This window comes from Cydia pomonella, chromosome 7 (assembly GCF_033807575.1).
Source record: "Cydia pomonella isolate Wapato2018A chromosome 7, ilCydPomo1, whole genome shotgun sequence".
Taxonomy (NCBI): Eukaryota; Metazoa; Arthropoda; class Insecta; order Lepidoptera; family Tortricidae; genus Cydia; species Cydia pomonella.
This window is the reverse complement of record NC_084709.1, coordinates 3343067-3357872: the sequence shown is the minus strand read 5'-3', so window position 1 is coordinate 3357872 and position 14806 is coordinate 3343067. Positions and strand designations below refer to the sequence as shown.

At 40.5% G+C, this 14806-nt stretch overlaps 2 protein-coding genes across 4 annotated transcripts in view; one reads left to right on the top strand and one right to left on the bottom strand.

Moving 5' to 3' along the window:
• Positions 1-14806, bottom strand: part of LOC133519599 (glutamate receptor-interacting protein 1) — a 629013-nt gene that overhangs the window by 355774 nt on the left and 258433 nt on the right. The window lies entirely within an intron of this gene.
• LOC133519594 (uncharacterized) lies at positions 3802-4978 on the top strand. The gene has a single exon (XM_061853619.1). It carries the CDS (start codon positions 3802-3804, stop codon positions 4756-4758), a length of 957 nt encoding a protein of 318 aa, XP_061709603.1. The 3' UTR covers positions 4759-4978.

Genomic DNA, 14806 nt, shown 5'->3' with positions numbered 1-14806 from the left:
CCCACTTTTGACGGAACTTATTACCGCTGGTTAGAATTCCGGGAAAGTTTTCACTCCTTAATACACAATAACGAAAAAATTAAAAATATACATAAATTCTATTATTTAAATTCGTATTTAGAGGGCGAGGCAGCTCGAGTGATTTGTAATTTAGAGGTTTCTGACGAAAATTATCCCGAAGCGTGGAAATTGTTGCGCGAACGATATGACAACAAACGTCAATTAGTCAACAATCATTTAAAATCATTATTTAATTTGGAACCTATCACGCGTGAGTCTGATAAGAGTCTTAGATATATTGTTGACCACGTTTGTAAGAACTTGCGTGCTCTCAAGACTTTAGGTCAGCCCGTAGATCAATGGGACACCTTGATCATTTTTATGATGACGTCAAAATTGGACAGCACCACGTCTGTAAAATGGGAAGAGCACAAAAATTCTCTCGCGGACATGCCTACGCTAGATAATTTTCATTCCTTTCTAAAAGGTCGTGCAGACGTCCTTGAAACCGTTCAGCGGAACAAGCAGGACAAGTCATTTAAGCGCCAATCAGACTCACCTGTTTTGCCGCAGCGGTCTAAACCCAGTCAGCCTAGTGTCAAAGCCTTCGTTGCTCACACCAGTGAACCTTCCAGTTCCAAACAACTTCACTGCGTGATTTGTGATGGAGAACATCGTATTTTTGACTGTGCGTCTTTCAAGGCCAAATCACCTGAGGACAGGCTAGCTCAGGCAACTACTTTAAAATTATGTCACAACTGTCTAAGAGTAGGGCATGAAGTGCGACGTTGTAGGTTGCCAGGAACCTGTCGTTTATGTAAACAACGTCACAACACTCTCTTGCACAAAGAAACCGAGGCTAGTGATGATGCTATTCAAGCTAACCTTTCTAAGCTGAATGTGCCAACCCAGTCTAAGGGTCTACTAGCAACGGCTTTGGTCAATTTGGTAAACCCGACTTCAAAAAAGGTAGTCACCGCGCGCTGCCTACTTGATAACGGCAGCGAGTCGTCGTTTATCACTCAGGACATTAAGCAAAGGTTAGGCTTGACTTCTCTCACACCTAGCAATCTCACCCAGAAGCTAGAAGGTGTATGTGACATTGAAGTTAGTATCAAGGTCGATCGTTGCATTGTCGAAATTCAATCTCAGCGAAGTTCGTTCAGTGCTATATTAACATGCACAGTCTTGCCACAGATAACTAAACCTATACCCAAGGTCAACTTTGACATCAGCCATCTCAATCTAGCTCCCTTTGAACTTGCGGATCCTAGCTTTAACAAATCGTCCCAAATCGACATGCTCATAGGTTCTGACCTCTTTTGGGATATACTAGGATCTCAGCAACAATCTTTAGGTCAAGGCAACCCTATTTTGCGGAGCACTAAATTAGGATGGATAGTCGTAGGTCCCAGGCAGCAGTTTAATACTCAATCTAATTCCACGATTCGTTGCAACTTTGCTCGCACAAGCGACCTTCATGACGAACTCGCTAAATTCTGGGAATTAGAGAGTCTACCTCAGAAAAAACAACCTTTGACCGAGCAGGAACGTTTGTGCGAACAAAGCTTTGTCGCAACCACCGAACGTTCAGACGACGGGCGCTTTATTGTCAAACTTCCCCTAAAAGACGAGCCCGACTGCTTGGGTGATTCTTACAATGCAGCTAAGAAAAGGTTTTTTCATCTAGAACGACGTTTTAGGAAGCAGCCAGAAGTCAAGGAACGTTATTCCAAGTTCATTCACGAATATGAAGAACTTGGCCATCTTTCTCCTTCGACCATTCCAAAGCCTACTAATGCGTTTTTTCTCCCCACCATCCTATTATCAAGGAAAAAAGCGAGTCTACAAAGCTGCGCGTTGTCTTTGACGGTTCGGCGCGCACTTCCTCTGGACTCTCTATAAATGACCTACAAATGGTGGGGCCTACGATACAAGACTCACTCTTCAACATTCTCATCCGTTTTCGGCAATATCGCTTTGTGCTTTCCGGGGACATTGAAAAAATGTACCGCCAGGTCTTGGTGCACGAGTCCCAACGCAATCTGCAGCTCATACTATGGCGTGATGACGAGTCGCAACCATTGCGAACTCTAAGACTTAATACAGTTACATATGGGTTCGCTAGCGCTAGTTTCCTTAGTACTCGGTGCATCTGGCAGCTTGGTGAGGAGTGTCAAGATCCTTTAGTAAAGACCATCATCCAAAAGGATTTCTACGTCGATGATCTCCTGACCGGGCATGATGATGAAGAGCAACTTCGCTTTATTCAGAAGTGTGTCTCTCAAAGCTTAGCCGCAGGAGGGTTTCCTTTAAGAAAATATAGGTCCAATTTACCTTCTATACTCACTGCGGAAGCCAACAACACCGAGGGCAACCTGATGCTCAGTGCTGCCACTGACACCCTTGGTCTTGACTGGGATCCATCAGAGGACGTTCTACGGTTCACCATTGAAATGGACCCAGTTGAAGCTCTAACTAAGCGGAGTATACTTTCCTCGACCTTTAAAATATTTGACCCGCTTGGTCTCCTCTCACCTTGCACAATCATACCTAAGCTCATCATTCAAGGTCTGTGGTCTTTGGGGCTAAATTGGGACGATCCTGCTCCTCAAGACATACAGTCAACTTGGCAGAAGTTTGCTAATACCATTAATAGCATTTCTGATTTGTCAATCCCTAGGCGAGTCTTGATTGACAACTACATATCCGTGGAAATGCACGTCTTCTGTGACGCCTCTCAAAAGGCGTACGGTGCGGCTGTCTACCTCCGATCTATAGATGCTGAGGGTAGAATTTTAGTGCGCCTTCTGTGCGCTAAAAGCCGAGTCGCTCCCTTAAAACCTGTCACTATCCCGCGTATGGAATTATGCGGCGCCCTTCTTGCAGCCCAATTGAGCGTCACAGTGACTGACGCCCTCCGCTGCCAAATATCGCGTCATGTCTATTGGACTGACTCAAGCGTCGTATTATCGTGGCTAAACACAAGCTCAAACAAATTAAAAACGTTTTTTTGCTAACAGGGTTAGCGAGATAGGAAAACTAACTGAAGTGTCTGCTTGGCGCCACGTTCCCACTTTAGAAAACCCAGCAGATCTTCTATCTCGTGGCGTTGATCCGAATCGCATCGGCGGCTGCTCCGCTTGGTGGCAAGGACCTACCTTTCTACAAGGCCCTGAAGTATCCTGGCCATCGCTGAACTCCACCCCCAAGCAGGACCCGCACGAGCTGCTAGAATTGAAGGTTCATACAGTCACAATCACAGAACCTTTAATTCAATTCTCAAATTATTCAAAACTCTGCCGATTACAACGAGCTCTGGCTTTTGTCTACAGGTTCATCCACAATTGCAGAGAGCCTAATTACAAACTATCTGGTCCCCTCCAAGTTGATGAACTAAATAAGTCATTTGACTCTTTAGTCAAGTCTTCTCAAAATGAGTCCTTTGGTAACGAGATAAGGCTATTAGAGAACAAAAAGACTCTTAATCGCAAATCCAATGTTATCTCTCTTGATCCCTTTCTCGATACTCAGGGAATCCTTAGAGTTGGTGGTCGCTTGGCAGGTGCTTCAGTATATACCTTCGATAAAAAGCACCCTATAATTTTACACGCGAACCACCCCTTTACTAAGCTGCTCTTTCAAGAAGAGCATCAGCTATTATTTCACGCTGCACCACAATTATTGTTAGGTGCCATAAAGGATCGCATATGGCCTATAGGCGGAAGAAATTTAGCGAGGCGTACTTATCACCTTTGTTTTGTCTGCAGGCGTTTCAGAGGCAAAACTCTAACAAATAAAATGGGCAATCTGCCCGCTGAGAGAGTTACTCCCGACTACCCATTTTACACGACTGGAACTGACTTTGCCGGGCCATTCTTAATTACCGATCGTAAAGGCCGAGGATGCAGGATAACGAAAGCATATCTTTGCATTTTCATTTGCTTCCGATACAAATGCATTCATCTTGAAGCAGTCAGTCAGCTGTCTAAAGACGCTTTTACCTTGTGCCTCCAAAGGTTTGTATCCCGTCGCGGCAAACCTAAACAAATCTTTTGCGACAATGGTAGGAATTTTGTTGCTACTGCAAGGGAAATTAACGATTTCTTAAAACTTAATACGGATGACATTATTGATTTTGCAGCCAATAAAGGCATTGAATTTCGCTTCTCTCCAGCATACGCTCCTAACTTCGGTGGGCTGTGGGAAGCCGGTGTTAAAGCCGCCAAGTATCACTTGAATAGGGTCCTAGGCAATGCCCATTTAACGTTCGAGGAACTATCATCCCTATTCAGTCAGATCGAGGCCATCCTAAACAGCCGTCCCCTTTGTCCTTTGAGCTCATCACCCCAAGATTTCGCTCCTCTCACCCCGGGACACTTTTTGATAGGTAGGCCACTCACTGCATTACCGTCGCCGTGCTTACTAGACTCCAACACAAATCGGCTCGACAGATTCCAGCGACTTGAACAGATTCGACAACATTTTTGGAAGCGCTGGAGCTCAGAATACGTCCCCGAATTGCAGCAGCGTACAAAGTGGAAGCTCAGATGCAAGGACCTTAAACCAAATGACCTTGTTCTGCTGAAGGAGGATCTCACACCGCCACTCAACTGGCGCCTCGGCAGGGTCGAAAGAATCTTCCCAGGCACTGATGGCATCCCTCGAGTCGCTGACATTTCCACAGTTCGAGGCACCGTTCGTCGGGCCATCAACCGCATCTGTCTACTCTCGTCCCCAGATGACGCAGAGTCTTGAAAGCTTCAGGAGCTTTCAAGGGCGGGGAGAATGTTCACGCGAAACGGAACGGTTAACATGATTACCGGACGAGTAGAGCTACGTCACGGACCAAGTGTCAAAATAACTCCACATCATCGTATATCTGTCAATACCTACTCATATCTCTACAACGGAACTTTGCGTGTCATACACATTTTGTATTTTTTTATAATTTTAATTAAATATCTACAAGTTTAAACTACGACTTCTTATTGTTTGTCCTTTCGTGGACAGATTTTCTGCGCAGAAGCCGGATAGACAAAAACTTGCAAATAGTTATGACCATCGATTTACGGGCTACGGCCGAACCCACAAATTCGTGCACTTCTTTTTTAGGAGCATGTAGTTTCCCCTTAATAACTTATTGTTACTCTAATTTGTGATAAATAAACACACATAACTCTTTTACTGTAATAATTAAGTATTAAATAACAAGTTTGATACCAAAATTATACAAAATTAAGAACTTACGTGTGCCACTACTCCCATCAAAAAATGCCACCATCTTCAAAGCAGTCTCGCGACGGACTGATCCTACTGACCTGCGGTATTTAGTACTGAAACGTGTCGCTAATGTCTGCAGATTCGATCGGAATAGGTCTGAGCTCGAAAAGACAATTTACTTGCGGGCAGGATTTTTTAAAAGTAATTTGCAGAATTATATCGAACCGGTCGTAAAGGGCTAGGCCAGACTGGTCATCATACAATGAAAATAAGTTTTTTGCAAAAAAAATATTTTTGGTACAAGCTTTTATCGCTGACTGTACTTTTCATTCCACAGGTAACTAATTCTCATCGAGACAGTTCTAAAAATCCCAAACACAATTAGGTTGCCTTGTTTTATCACAGAGTTCCTATGGCTACCTCCTGTCTCCATCATCAGATCAACTCTATGTCATAATAATATTGCATTGTCATCCGATTTATTATGCATGCAAAATTTCAGCTCAATCGGAAACCGGGAAGTGGGTCAAATTTAACTTGCAAGATTTGATTACAGACCGACAGACAACGGGACAGGTGAAACTAAATAAAAGCTTATAAATATGACGTTAACAATGACATTACCTCACTCTTTTCTCTCCAAATCGGTGTAAACTTAGCTGAGATGGACTTTACTGTTCCAGGTGTGTTTCAGCCTTTACCCCGTCGGTCCAAGTCAAGAGTCACGCACCTAGTAATGGATTACGTGATCTTTTCACTGCCGATACCTCCCGCTCCATTGTAGGTATTTTCTCTGGCGTTGCATTTTTGACTCGCTTTAAATTTTGTATGGACGTGAGGTTTATTTAAATGAGGTAAATCTTTTGCAGTGAAGTTTAAAATCTATAAAGAGACATCTATAATATTGGTTTCGAAAAAATCATATTGGTATTTCAATTTTCTGCTAGACGCTTTCATACATACTAGATACCTTCGTTGGATTATTGTGATCTTTTCACTGCCGATACCTCCCGTTCCCATTATAGATATTTTGTCTGGCGTTGCATCTTTGACTCGCTTTAAATTTTGGATGGATGTGAGGTTTATTCAAATGAGGTAAATCTTTTTCAGTGAAGTTTAAATTCTATAAAGAGACATTTATAATATTGGCTACGGAAAGGAAATAATTTATAATTTCTGCTAGACACTTTCATACATACCTTCGTCGTATGATTTAGATCTTTTCACTGCCGATACCTCCCGTTCCCATTGTAGGTATTTTTTTTTGGTGTTGCATTTTTGACTCGCTTTAAATTTTAGATGAACGTGAGGTTTATTTAAATGAACTGCGTTCTATTCAGTTAAATCTTTTTCTGTTGAGTTTACAACGTATAAAATATTCACTAAACGCTTTTGCAACGCTTAATAGCATTATGTTTCATGCTGCTAAAATTTCTAAAAAGTTATTACGTTATTTTCCAATCCCAAGAACTCTCGCTATTTTTTGGGTATTTTCTTTTGGATGGACGTCCACGTGGACGTGAGGTGTATTTAAAGGTAAAATATTTATTAGTTCCGATTAAAGTCTATAAAATTGGCATATTATATTGAGATACCTTCGAACAGAAAACAATTTTTCAATTTGCAATTTTCTACTAGACGATTTCATACCCGATAGGTATCTTCATAAAGATTATAAAGAAGAGTTCAAGTTATTATATGGTTCCCATTGTTAGTATTTTCTCAGAAATTGCATTTTTTTAAATTAATAGTCAACAAACGAGCAGACGAGCCTCCTGATGGAAAGCAGTCATCGCTGCCTATGGACATAAGCAACATCGGAGGAGCCACTTATGCGTTGCCAACATTTGAGAACCCTAAATATTTACCTGCTTCTTGAAGAACCCCATGTCATAGCGCAAGGAACCTCACCATTTTGACTTGCTTTAAATTTTGTACGTCAGTAGTAGTAATAAAAAACAAAACACATTAAACTTAGCAACAACGCTAACTAAATTCTACTTGCTGTGGGTCCCCAAAACCATCAAACGTAATGAAATCAAACTCAAATACCGTAAAATGGAGATCAAATTTGATCTCATGAATTGGTTATCTCCATTTGGACAATTTACTGAGGAGTTTCTCTGGAGCTAATATACTCAAGTAACTACTTCAGGAAACTGTTAAATGTTGCCTCAAGTTAACTATTATAAGTACGATGTCAATTCTAAATGGCCTCTAGGCTAAGAGCGTACTCCAAGCTTAAAGCGAGGCAACTCACTGTTGCATTGCAGGTGTTCATGGGCCACGGTTATTGCTTAACATCGGGCAATTTGTCTGTTCGTTTGCCTCTTCTATCATAAAAAAAGTTTGACATTATATTTTTATGATAGCTCATGTCGGTGGTAGTTTTTTTATATATTTATAAGTGCATTGTAAATATTGTAATGTAACTCTTTTGAATAATATAATTTTTGTCTGTGTCATGATTCACTGAGTGAAGTGAGGTCTTAAAGTTAACTGTAGGTTCACTTTGTATAAAATAAATATATATTATAGGACATTATTACACAAATTGACGAAGTCCCACAGTAAGCTCAATAAGGCTTGTGGTTGAGAGTACTTAGACAACGATGTATAGAATAAATAAGTATTTATAAATAATTAAATACATAGAATATGAATATATATTCTAATTGTCAGTCAAAAAACCGAACATCTCACATTTGTGAGATTGTACAAGTTTGGAGAGATCTTTTCATTGAACGAGCACGCACAACTCTAGTTCTGAGCCTTGCCCGCTACTCCTCTCGCGTGAATTTCGGTCTATGTAATTATCCCACCTTGAACGTCATCTTTGAAATGCCTAAATTATGCAAAGTCAGACTTAACAGAATGTTTAAGTAGAACAATTACTTTCGCGAAATTAGTCGTAACAGAGAAAACGGCAAAACTTGCAAGCACATGTCGGAGCCACTTTTAGAATTTAAGTGCTTTCCTAATTTCAAAGTCGTAAGACAGTGGAGTTCATTTGTTTCTAAAGTAAGTGCTGCTCATTATAATTAGAAGCGTTTAAGTCACTTTAAAGAGTTTGTTCACAATTAAACAACTATAACATATTCCAACCTCAATTATTACGACGCGCCGTGCGCATACACCTAATTCTGAGTATCAGTATATAACTTTCATCCCCAATGAATCTAAGGTGAATTTTAATAGAACAGTGGTCTCAGCGAGCACAAGTTCTTTGTAGAAATAGCCAAGCGTCTGGTTGACATAACTGGTGATCAAAAAATGGTGCGGCTACCTCACACAACGTATTAGTATATGATACAACGAAGAAATGCCGCCAGCATTCTTGGTACAATGCCTCAAGGGTCTTATTTAGATTTAAGCTAGTTATTGTGATACCTCTGTATGTATCGAGATGTATATTGTTATTGTAAAAAAATTGCATTTATGATTAGAGAACAGTGTAATGTGATTTGTATATTGATTATTACACAGAGATCATTCAAATCTTAGCAAAATTCCTCACCTGTTATCAACTGTAGATAGGCGCCAATTCAACAACACAACGACGGTCTTTCACCAAATGTTACCGAAAGGATTCCAGAACTATTCACAACATATCAAACCTGTGTAAAACCTGGACCCGGGCATGTTCTTAAACTACGGCCAAAAGAGAGGTATGGGCACTGTGAATGTCATCTCGCTTTGTGTGGTACGGGGAAAATCGAAGTTCGTCAATTGCGGGCATTTTTCTCTGTCACTCTAATTACGTCTTAGTTCTCACTAAGACGTAATTGGAGTGACAGAACTCTAATAAAACTCTCGTAAAAGAGAAAGATCCCCGCAATTGACGAACTTCGGTTTTCGCGGTAGGCCCCCAGCACAGCGCACAGCAATCCAGATCTAGAGCTGGGGAAGTACCTCACAGAAAACCGCAGCCTAATAACACCAAACCCTACTCATGTGTTCCTGCCCAAACTGAAAAGAACGCTTAGCACTCGCTCCTTCAATAATCTGTGGGGTTTTAACCCCATTAAAATCAAAGCCCTCATTAACATTTTATCTTCAGCTTAACGTATTACGTACACTTGTGGACGTAAAAAGTTATTTTCCCAACACGTGACCACGGAGAGCCTTAGCAGAAATTTAATTAAAAAGAGCGCGTCACGTACTGCATTAAACCTTCTTGTAGTGCGGAGCGGTGCGGAATAAAGAGATTGTCTTGTCTTTCTGTTTGCTTATTATTAGTTACTGTCTCTTTTCTTAGATTAGGTATTTTACGATACAAATAGGTATCGGGAAATAGACTACGGTACCCCGGTAGTATCAGACGGTCCCAAATACGAAATCGAGAAAAATTTGCGGTGGCTAGAGTTCTAGCCCAAAAAGAAACACGGAGTTAAAAAACCTTTTTTATCACACTTGCTCGAAAAATACCTTATTTCATGCACCTGCATGAAATAAGATTATACCTGTATGGTACCTGTCCTGAAGGACAAAAGCCCTGTATTGTTCCCGCGGGAGTGATGGATTATATATTTTTTGAATTATGTCACTTATTGATACAAAACAAGTAGCATAAATGAGTTTTACTTTTAAAATACCGACGTTTATAATTGAATATTTTTGTTTATCTTTTTAATTATTTAATTTGATTAATTTAACAGCCGTTTAAAATATTTTAACATAATTTTCAATCATGGCTGAATGCCGAATAGTTCTGTGCCTTCGGTGCCTAACTTGTCAAGAAATTACAAAATGGCGGACGAATGTTTGATAACCCTTTACGACCGGTTCGATATAATTCTGCAAATTACTTTTAAAAAATCCTGCCCGCAAGTAAATTGTCTTTTCGAGCTCAGACCTATTCCGATCGAATCTGCAGACATTAGCGACACGTTTCAGTACTAAATACCGCAGGTCAGTAGGATCAGTCCGTCGCGAGACTGCTTTGAAGATGGTGGCATTTTTTGATGGGAGCAGTGGCACACGTAAGTTCTTAATTTTGTATAATTTTGGTATCAAACTTGTTATTTAATACTTAATTATTACAGTAAAAGAGTTATGTGTGTTTATTTCAGGGACCGGACCCGCTTACCCTAACCCGTTCAAAAACCCGGGTTATTGTAAAGCTGTGTTCCAAAAACCGCTTCATTTCGGTAAGCTTTTGATTGGCTTACCGGTTAAGAAACTAATCCTTTTATTTGAATTAATTCAGGTTAGCGCTTACCGATATTAAAAACCCGGGAAGGGGTTATCGCTTCAAGCGCTGATTAAATACGAACAAGCTGTTTTAGCTTTTACGTAAACTGCATATGGTCTATTAACGTAGCGCCCGACGCGAAACTCGGCGGTTCCATTCCCTATGAGCACGTGCGAGTGCGCGGCGCGGCGCGGCGGCAGTCGGTATTTGTCAAAGGCTTTGTAATTAGCCGACCTAATATTGCTAATTCAAACAAAAGTGTACGTTAAGTCAAGTAGCGCACAACGTAGATTTCAAAACACATGCTAAGGTTTAAGGCAAATTACCTAATATGGTAAGGCGTTGCATTTATTTTGGTATATTTTTGTCTAGTACCTATTACTCCTATTATTGTCACTTTCTTTATCGTTTGCTGTCTGTGCACATCTCCTGTGTCAGTGGAACTCATCAATGGCTTCTAATAATTTTATCGAGTTAAGGCTCATTTTAAAGGTCTTGACGAGTTCTTTACGATACACATGGTGGAGAGGGTCTGATGGTGGAATCGGAAGGTGTCGATGGAACTCATCGATAACTACTAGTAATGCTATCGAGTTAGGGCTCATTTTAAACGTCTTGACGAGTTCTTTACGATACACATGGGGGAGAGGGTCTGATGGTGGAATCGGAAGGTGTCGATGGAACTCATCGATAACTACTAGTAATGCTATCGAGTTTGGGCTCATTTTAAATATCTTGACGAGTTCTTTACGATATACATGGTGGCGAGGGTCTGATGGTGGAATCGGAAGGTGTCAGTGGAACTCATCGATAACTCCTAGTAATGCTATCGAGTTTGGGCTCATTTTAAAGGTCTTGACGAGTTCTTTACGATACACATGGTGGCGAGGGTCTGATGGTGGAATGGGAAGGTATCGATGGAACTCATCGATACCTACTAGTAATGCTATCGAATTTGGACTCATTTTAAATGTCTTGACGAGTTCTTTACGATAGACATGGTGGCGAGGGTCTGATGGTGGAATCGGAAGGTGTTGATAGAACTCATCGATAACTACTAGTAATGCTATCGAGTTTGGGGTCATTTTAAAGGTCTTCACGAGTTCTTTACGATACACATGGTGGCGAGGGTCTGATGGTGGAATCGGAAGGTGTTGATGGAAGTCATCGATAACTACTAGTAATGCTATCGAGTTTGGGCTCATTTTAAAGGTCTTGACGAGTTCTTTACGATACACATGGTGGCAAGGGTCTGATGGTGGAATCGGAAGGTGTTGATGGAACTCATCGATAACTACTAGTAATGCTATCGAATTTGGGCTCATTTTAAATGTCTTGAAGAGTTCTTTACGATACACATGGTTGAGGTTCATCATTTTTGAAAACCACATTTCCTAAAACCTATAAAACGACATCCATGACAACTTTTATGACAAGTTGCATGGCCGCCATCTTGGATTCCAAAATAGTCATCACTTTCGAAATCCGCACTCCCTAAAACCTACAAAACGACATCCCTGACGACTTTTATGACAAATTGTATGGTCGCCATCTTGGATTCCAAAATAGTCATGATTTTCGAAATCCGCACTCCGTAAAACCTATACAACGACATCCATGACTATTTTTCTGACTTATTTCATGGTCGGCATCATGAATTCCAAAATGATCATCTTTTTCGAAATCCGCACTCTCTAAAACCTATAAAACGACATCCATGATGACTTTTATTAAATAGTACGTGGCCGTCATCTTGGCTTCCAAAATAGTCATCATTTTCCAAATCCGCACTCCCTAAAACCTATAAAACGATATCCATGACGACTTTTAAGACAAAAAGCATGGCCGCCATCTTGAACTCCAAAATGGTCATCTTTTTCGAAATCTGCACTCCCTAAAACGTATAAAACGACATCCATGACGACTTTTATGACAAATTGCATGGCCGCCATCTTGGATTCCAAAATGATCATCTTTTTCGAAATCCGCACTCTCTAAAACCTATAAAACGACAACCATGATGACTTTTATTAAATAGTACGTGGCCGTCATCTTGGATTCCAAAATAGTCATCATTTTCCAAATCCGCACTCCCTAAAACCTATAAAACGATATCCATGACGAATTTTATGACAAAAAGCATGGCCGCCATCTTGGATTCCAATATAGTCATGATTTTCGAAATCCGCACTCCCTAAAACCTAAAAAACGACTACCAAGATGACTTTTATGACAATATGTGTGACCGCCATATTTGATTTCAAAATGGTCATCATTTTCGAAATCCGCACTCCCTAAAACCTATAAAACGACATCCATGACGATTTATATGACATAGTACAAATAGTACATGGTCACCATCTTGGACTCCATCCATGACGACTTTTATGACAAATTGCATGGCCGCCATCTTGGATTCCAAAATAGTCATGATTTTCGAAATCTGCACTCCCTAAAACCTATATAACGACATCCATGACGATTTTTATGACATTGTACATGGTCACCATCTTGGACTCCAAATGGTCATCTTTGTCGAAATCTGCACTCCCTAAAACGTATAAAACGACATCCATGACGACTTTTATGACAAATTGCATGGCCGCCATCTTGGATTCCAAAATAGTCATGACTTTCGAAATCTGCGCTCCCTTAAACCTATATAACGACATCCATGAAGATTTTTATGACATTGTACATGGTCACCATCTTGGACTCCAAAATGGTCATCTTTTTCGAAATCTGCACTCCCTAAAACGTATAAAACGACATCCATGACGACTTTTATGACAAATTACATGGCCGCCATCTTGGATTCCAAAATAGTCATGACTTTCGAAATCCGCACTCCCTAAAACCCATAAAACGACATCCATGAAGACTTTTATGACAAATTGCATGGCCGCCATCTTGGACTCCAAAATGGTCATCATTTTCGAAATCCGCACTCCCTAAAACGTATAAAACGACATCCATGACGACTTTTATGAAAAATTCCATGGCCGCCATCTTAGATTCCAAAATAGTCATGATTTGTGAAATCCGCACTCCCTAAAACCTATAAAACGACGTCCATGAAAACTTTTATGACAAATTGCATGGCCGACATCTTGGACTCCAAAATGGTCATCATTTTCGGAATCCGCACTCCCTAAAACGTATAAAACGACATCCATGACGACTTTTATGAAAAATTGCATGTCCGCCATCTTGGATTCCAACATAGTCATCTTTTTCGAAATCTGCACTCCCTAAAACGAATAAAACGACATCCATGACGACTTTTATGACAAATTGCATGGCCGCCATCTTGGATTCCAAAATAGTCATGATTTTCGAAATCCGCACTCCCTAAAACGTATAAAACGACATCCATGAAGACTTTTATGACAAATTGCATGGCCGCCATCTTAGACTCCAAAATGGTCATCATTTTCGAAATCCGCACTCCCTAAAACGTATAAAACGACATCCATGACGACTTTTATGACAAATTGCATGGCCGCCATCTTGGATTCCAAAATAGTCATGATTTTCGAAATCTGCACTCCCTAAAACCTATATAACGACATTCATGACGATTTTTATGACATAGTACATGGTCACCATCTTGGACTCCAAAATGGTCATCTTTTTCTAAATCTGCACTCCCATAAACCTAAAAACCGATTTACATGGCGACTTTTATGACTTACTGCATGGCCGCCATCTTGAATTCCAAAATCGTCATCATTTACGAAATCGGAACTCCCTAAAACCTAAAAATGATGATTTTTATGACAAAGTGTGGCCGCCATCTTACTAAAACCTGTTATAAACCGGATACAAATAAGCATCTATATAGTAAGTCAACATTAACGAAAAGTACTTTTACGTCGGTAGTTACAATATACCTATCGAATCAATTACGTAATGCCCATCTCTGCCGCGGTGCCGCAGCGGCGGGGGAAAGGCGCGGGAGAGGGTAAGGCTTACCCTAAACCGAAAGGTTACCGGTTAGTACACGCAAAACACAAACCGAATCAGCTCCTGTAAGCGGTAACCACTTGTTACGATTAGGTTAATCTGAATAATACGGGTTATCATTATTGTTGGGTAACCGGTTGAACGGGTTACCCAAACGATTAGCTTATCATATGAAGGGGTTACCCATTCGAACGGGTAAGGCAAATGAACGGGTTTTCCGGTCCCTGGTTTATTTATCACAAATTAGAGTAACAATAAGTTATTAAGGGGAAACTACATGCTCGTAAAAAAGAAGTGCACGAATTTGTGGGTTCGGCCGTAGCCCGTAAATCGATGGTCATAACTATTTGCAAGTTTTTGTCTATCCGGCTTCTGCGCAGAAAATCAAATCAAAAGAAATAGTCATGTTTGATAGTTTTATAA

Coding starts and splice junctions, on each gene's coding strand:
- LOC133519594 (XM_061853619.1), top strand. CDS start 3,802: ATGGGCAATCTGCCCGCTGAGAGAGTTACTCCCGACTACCCATTTTAC.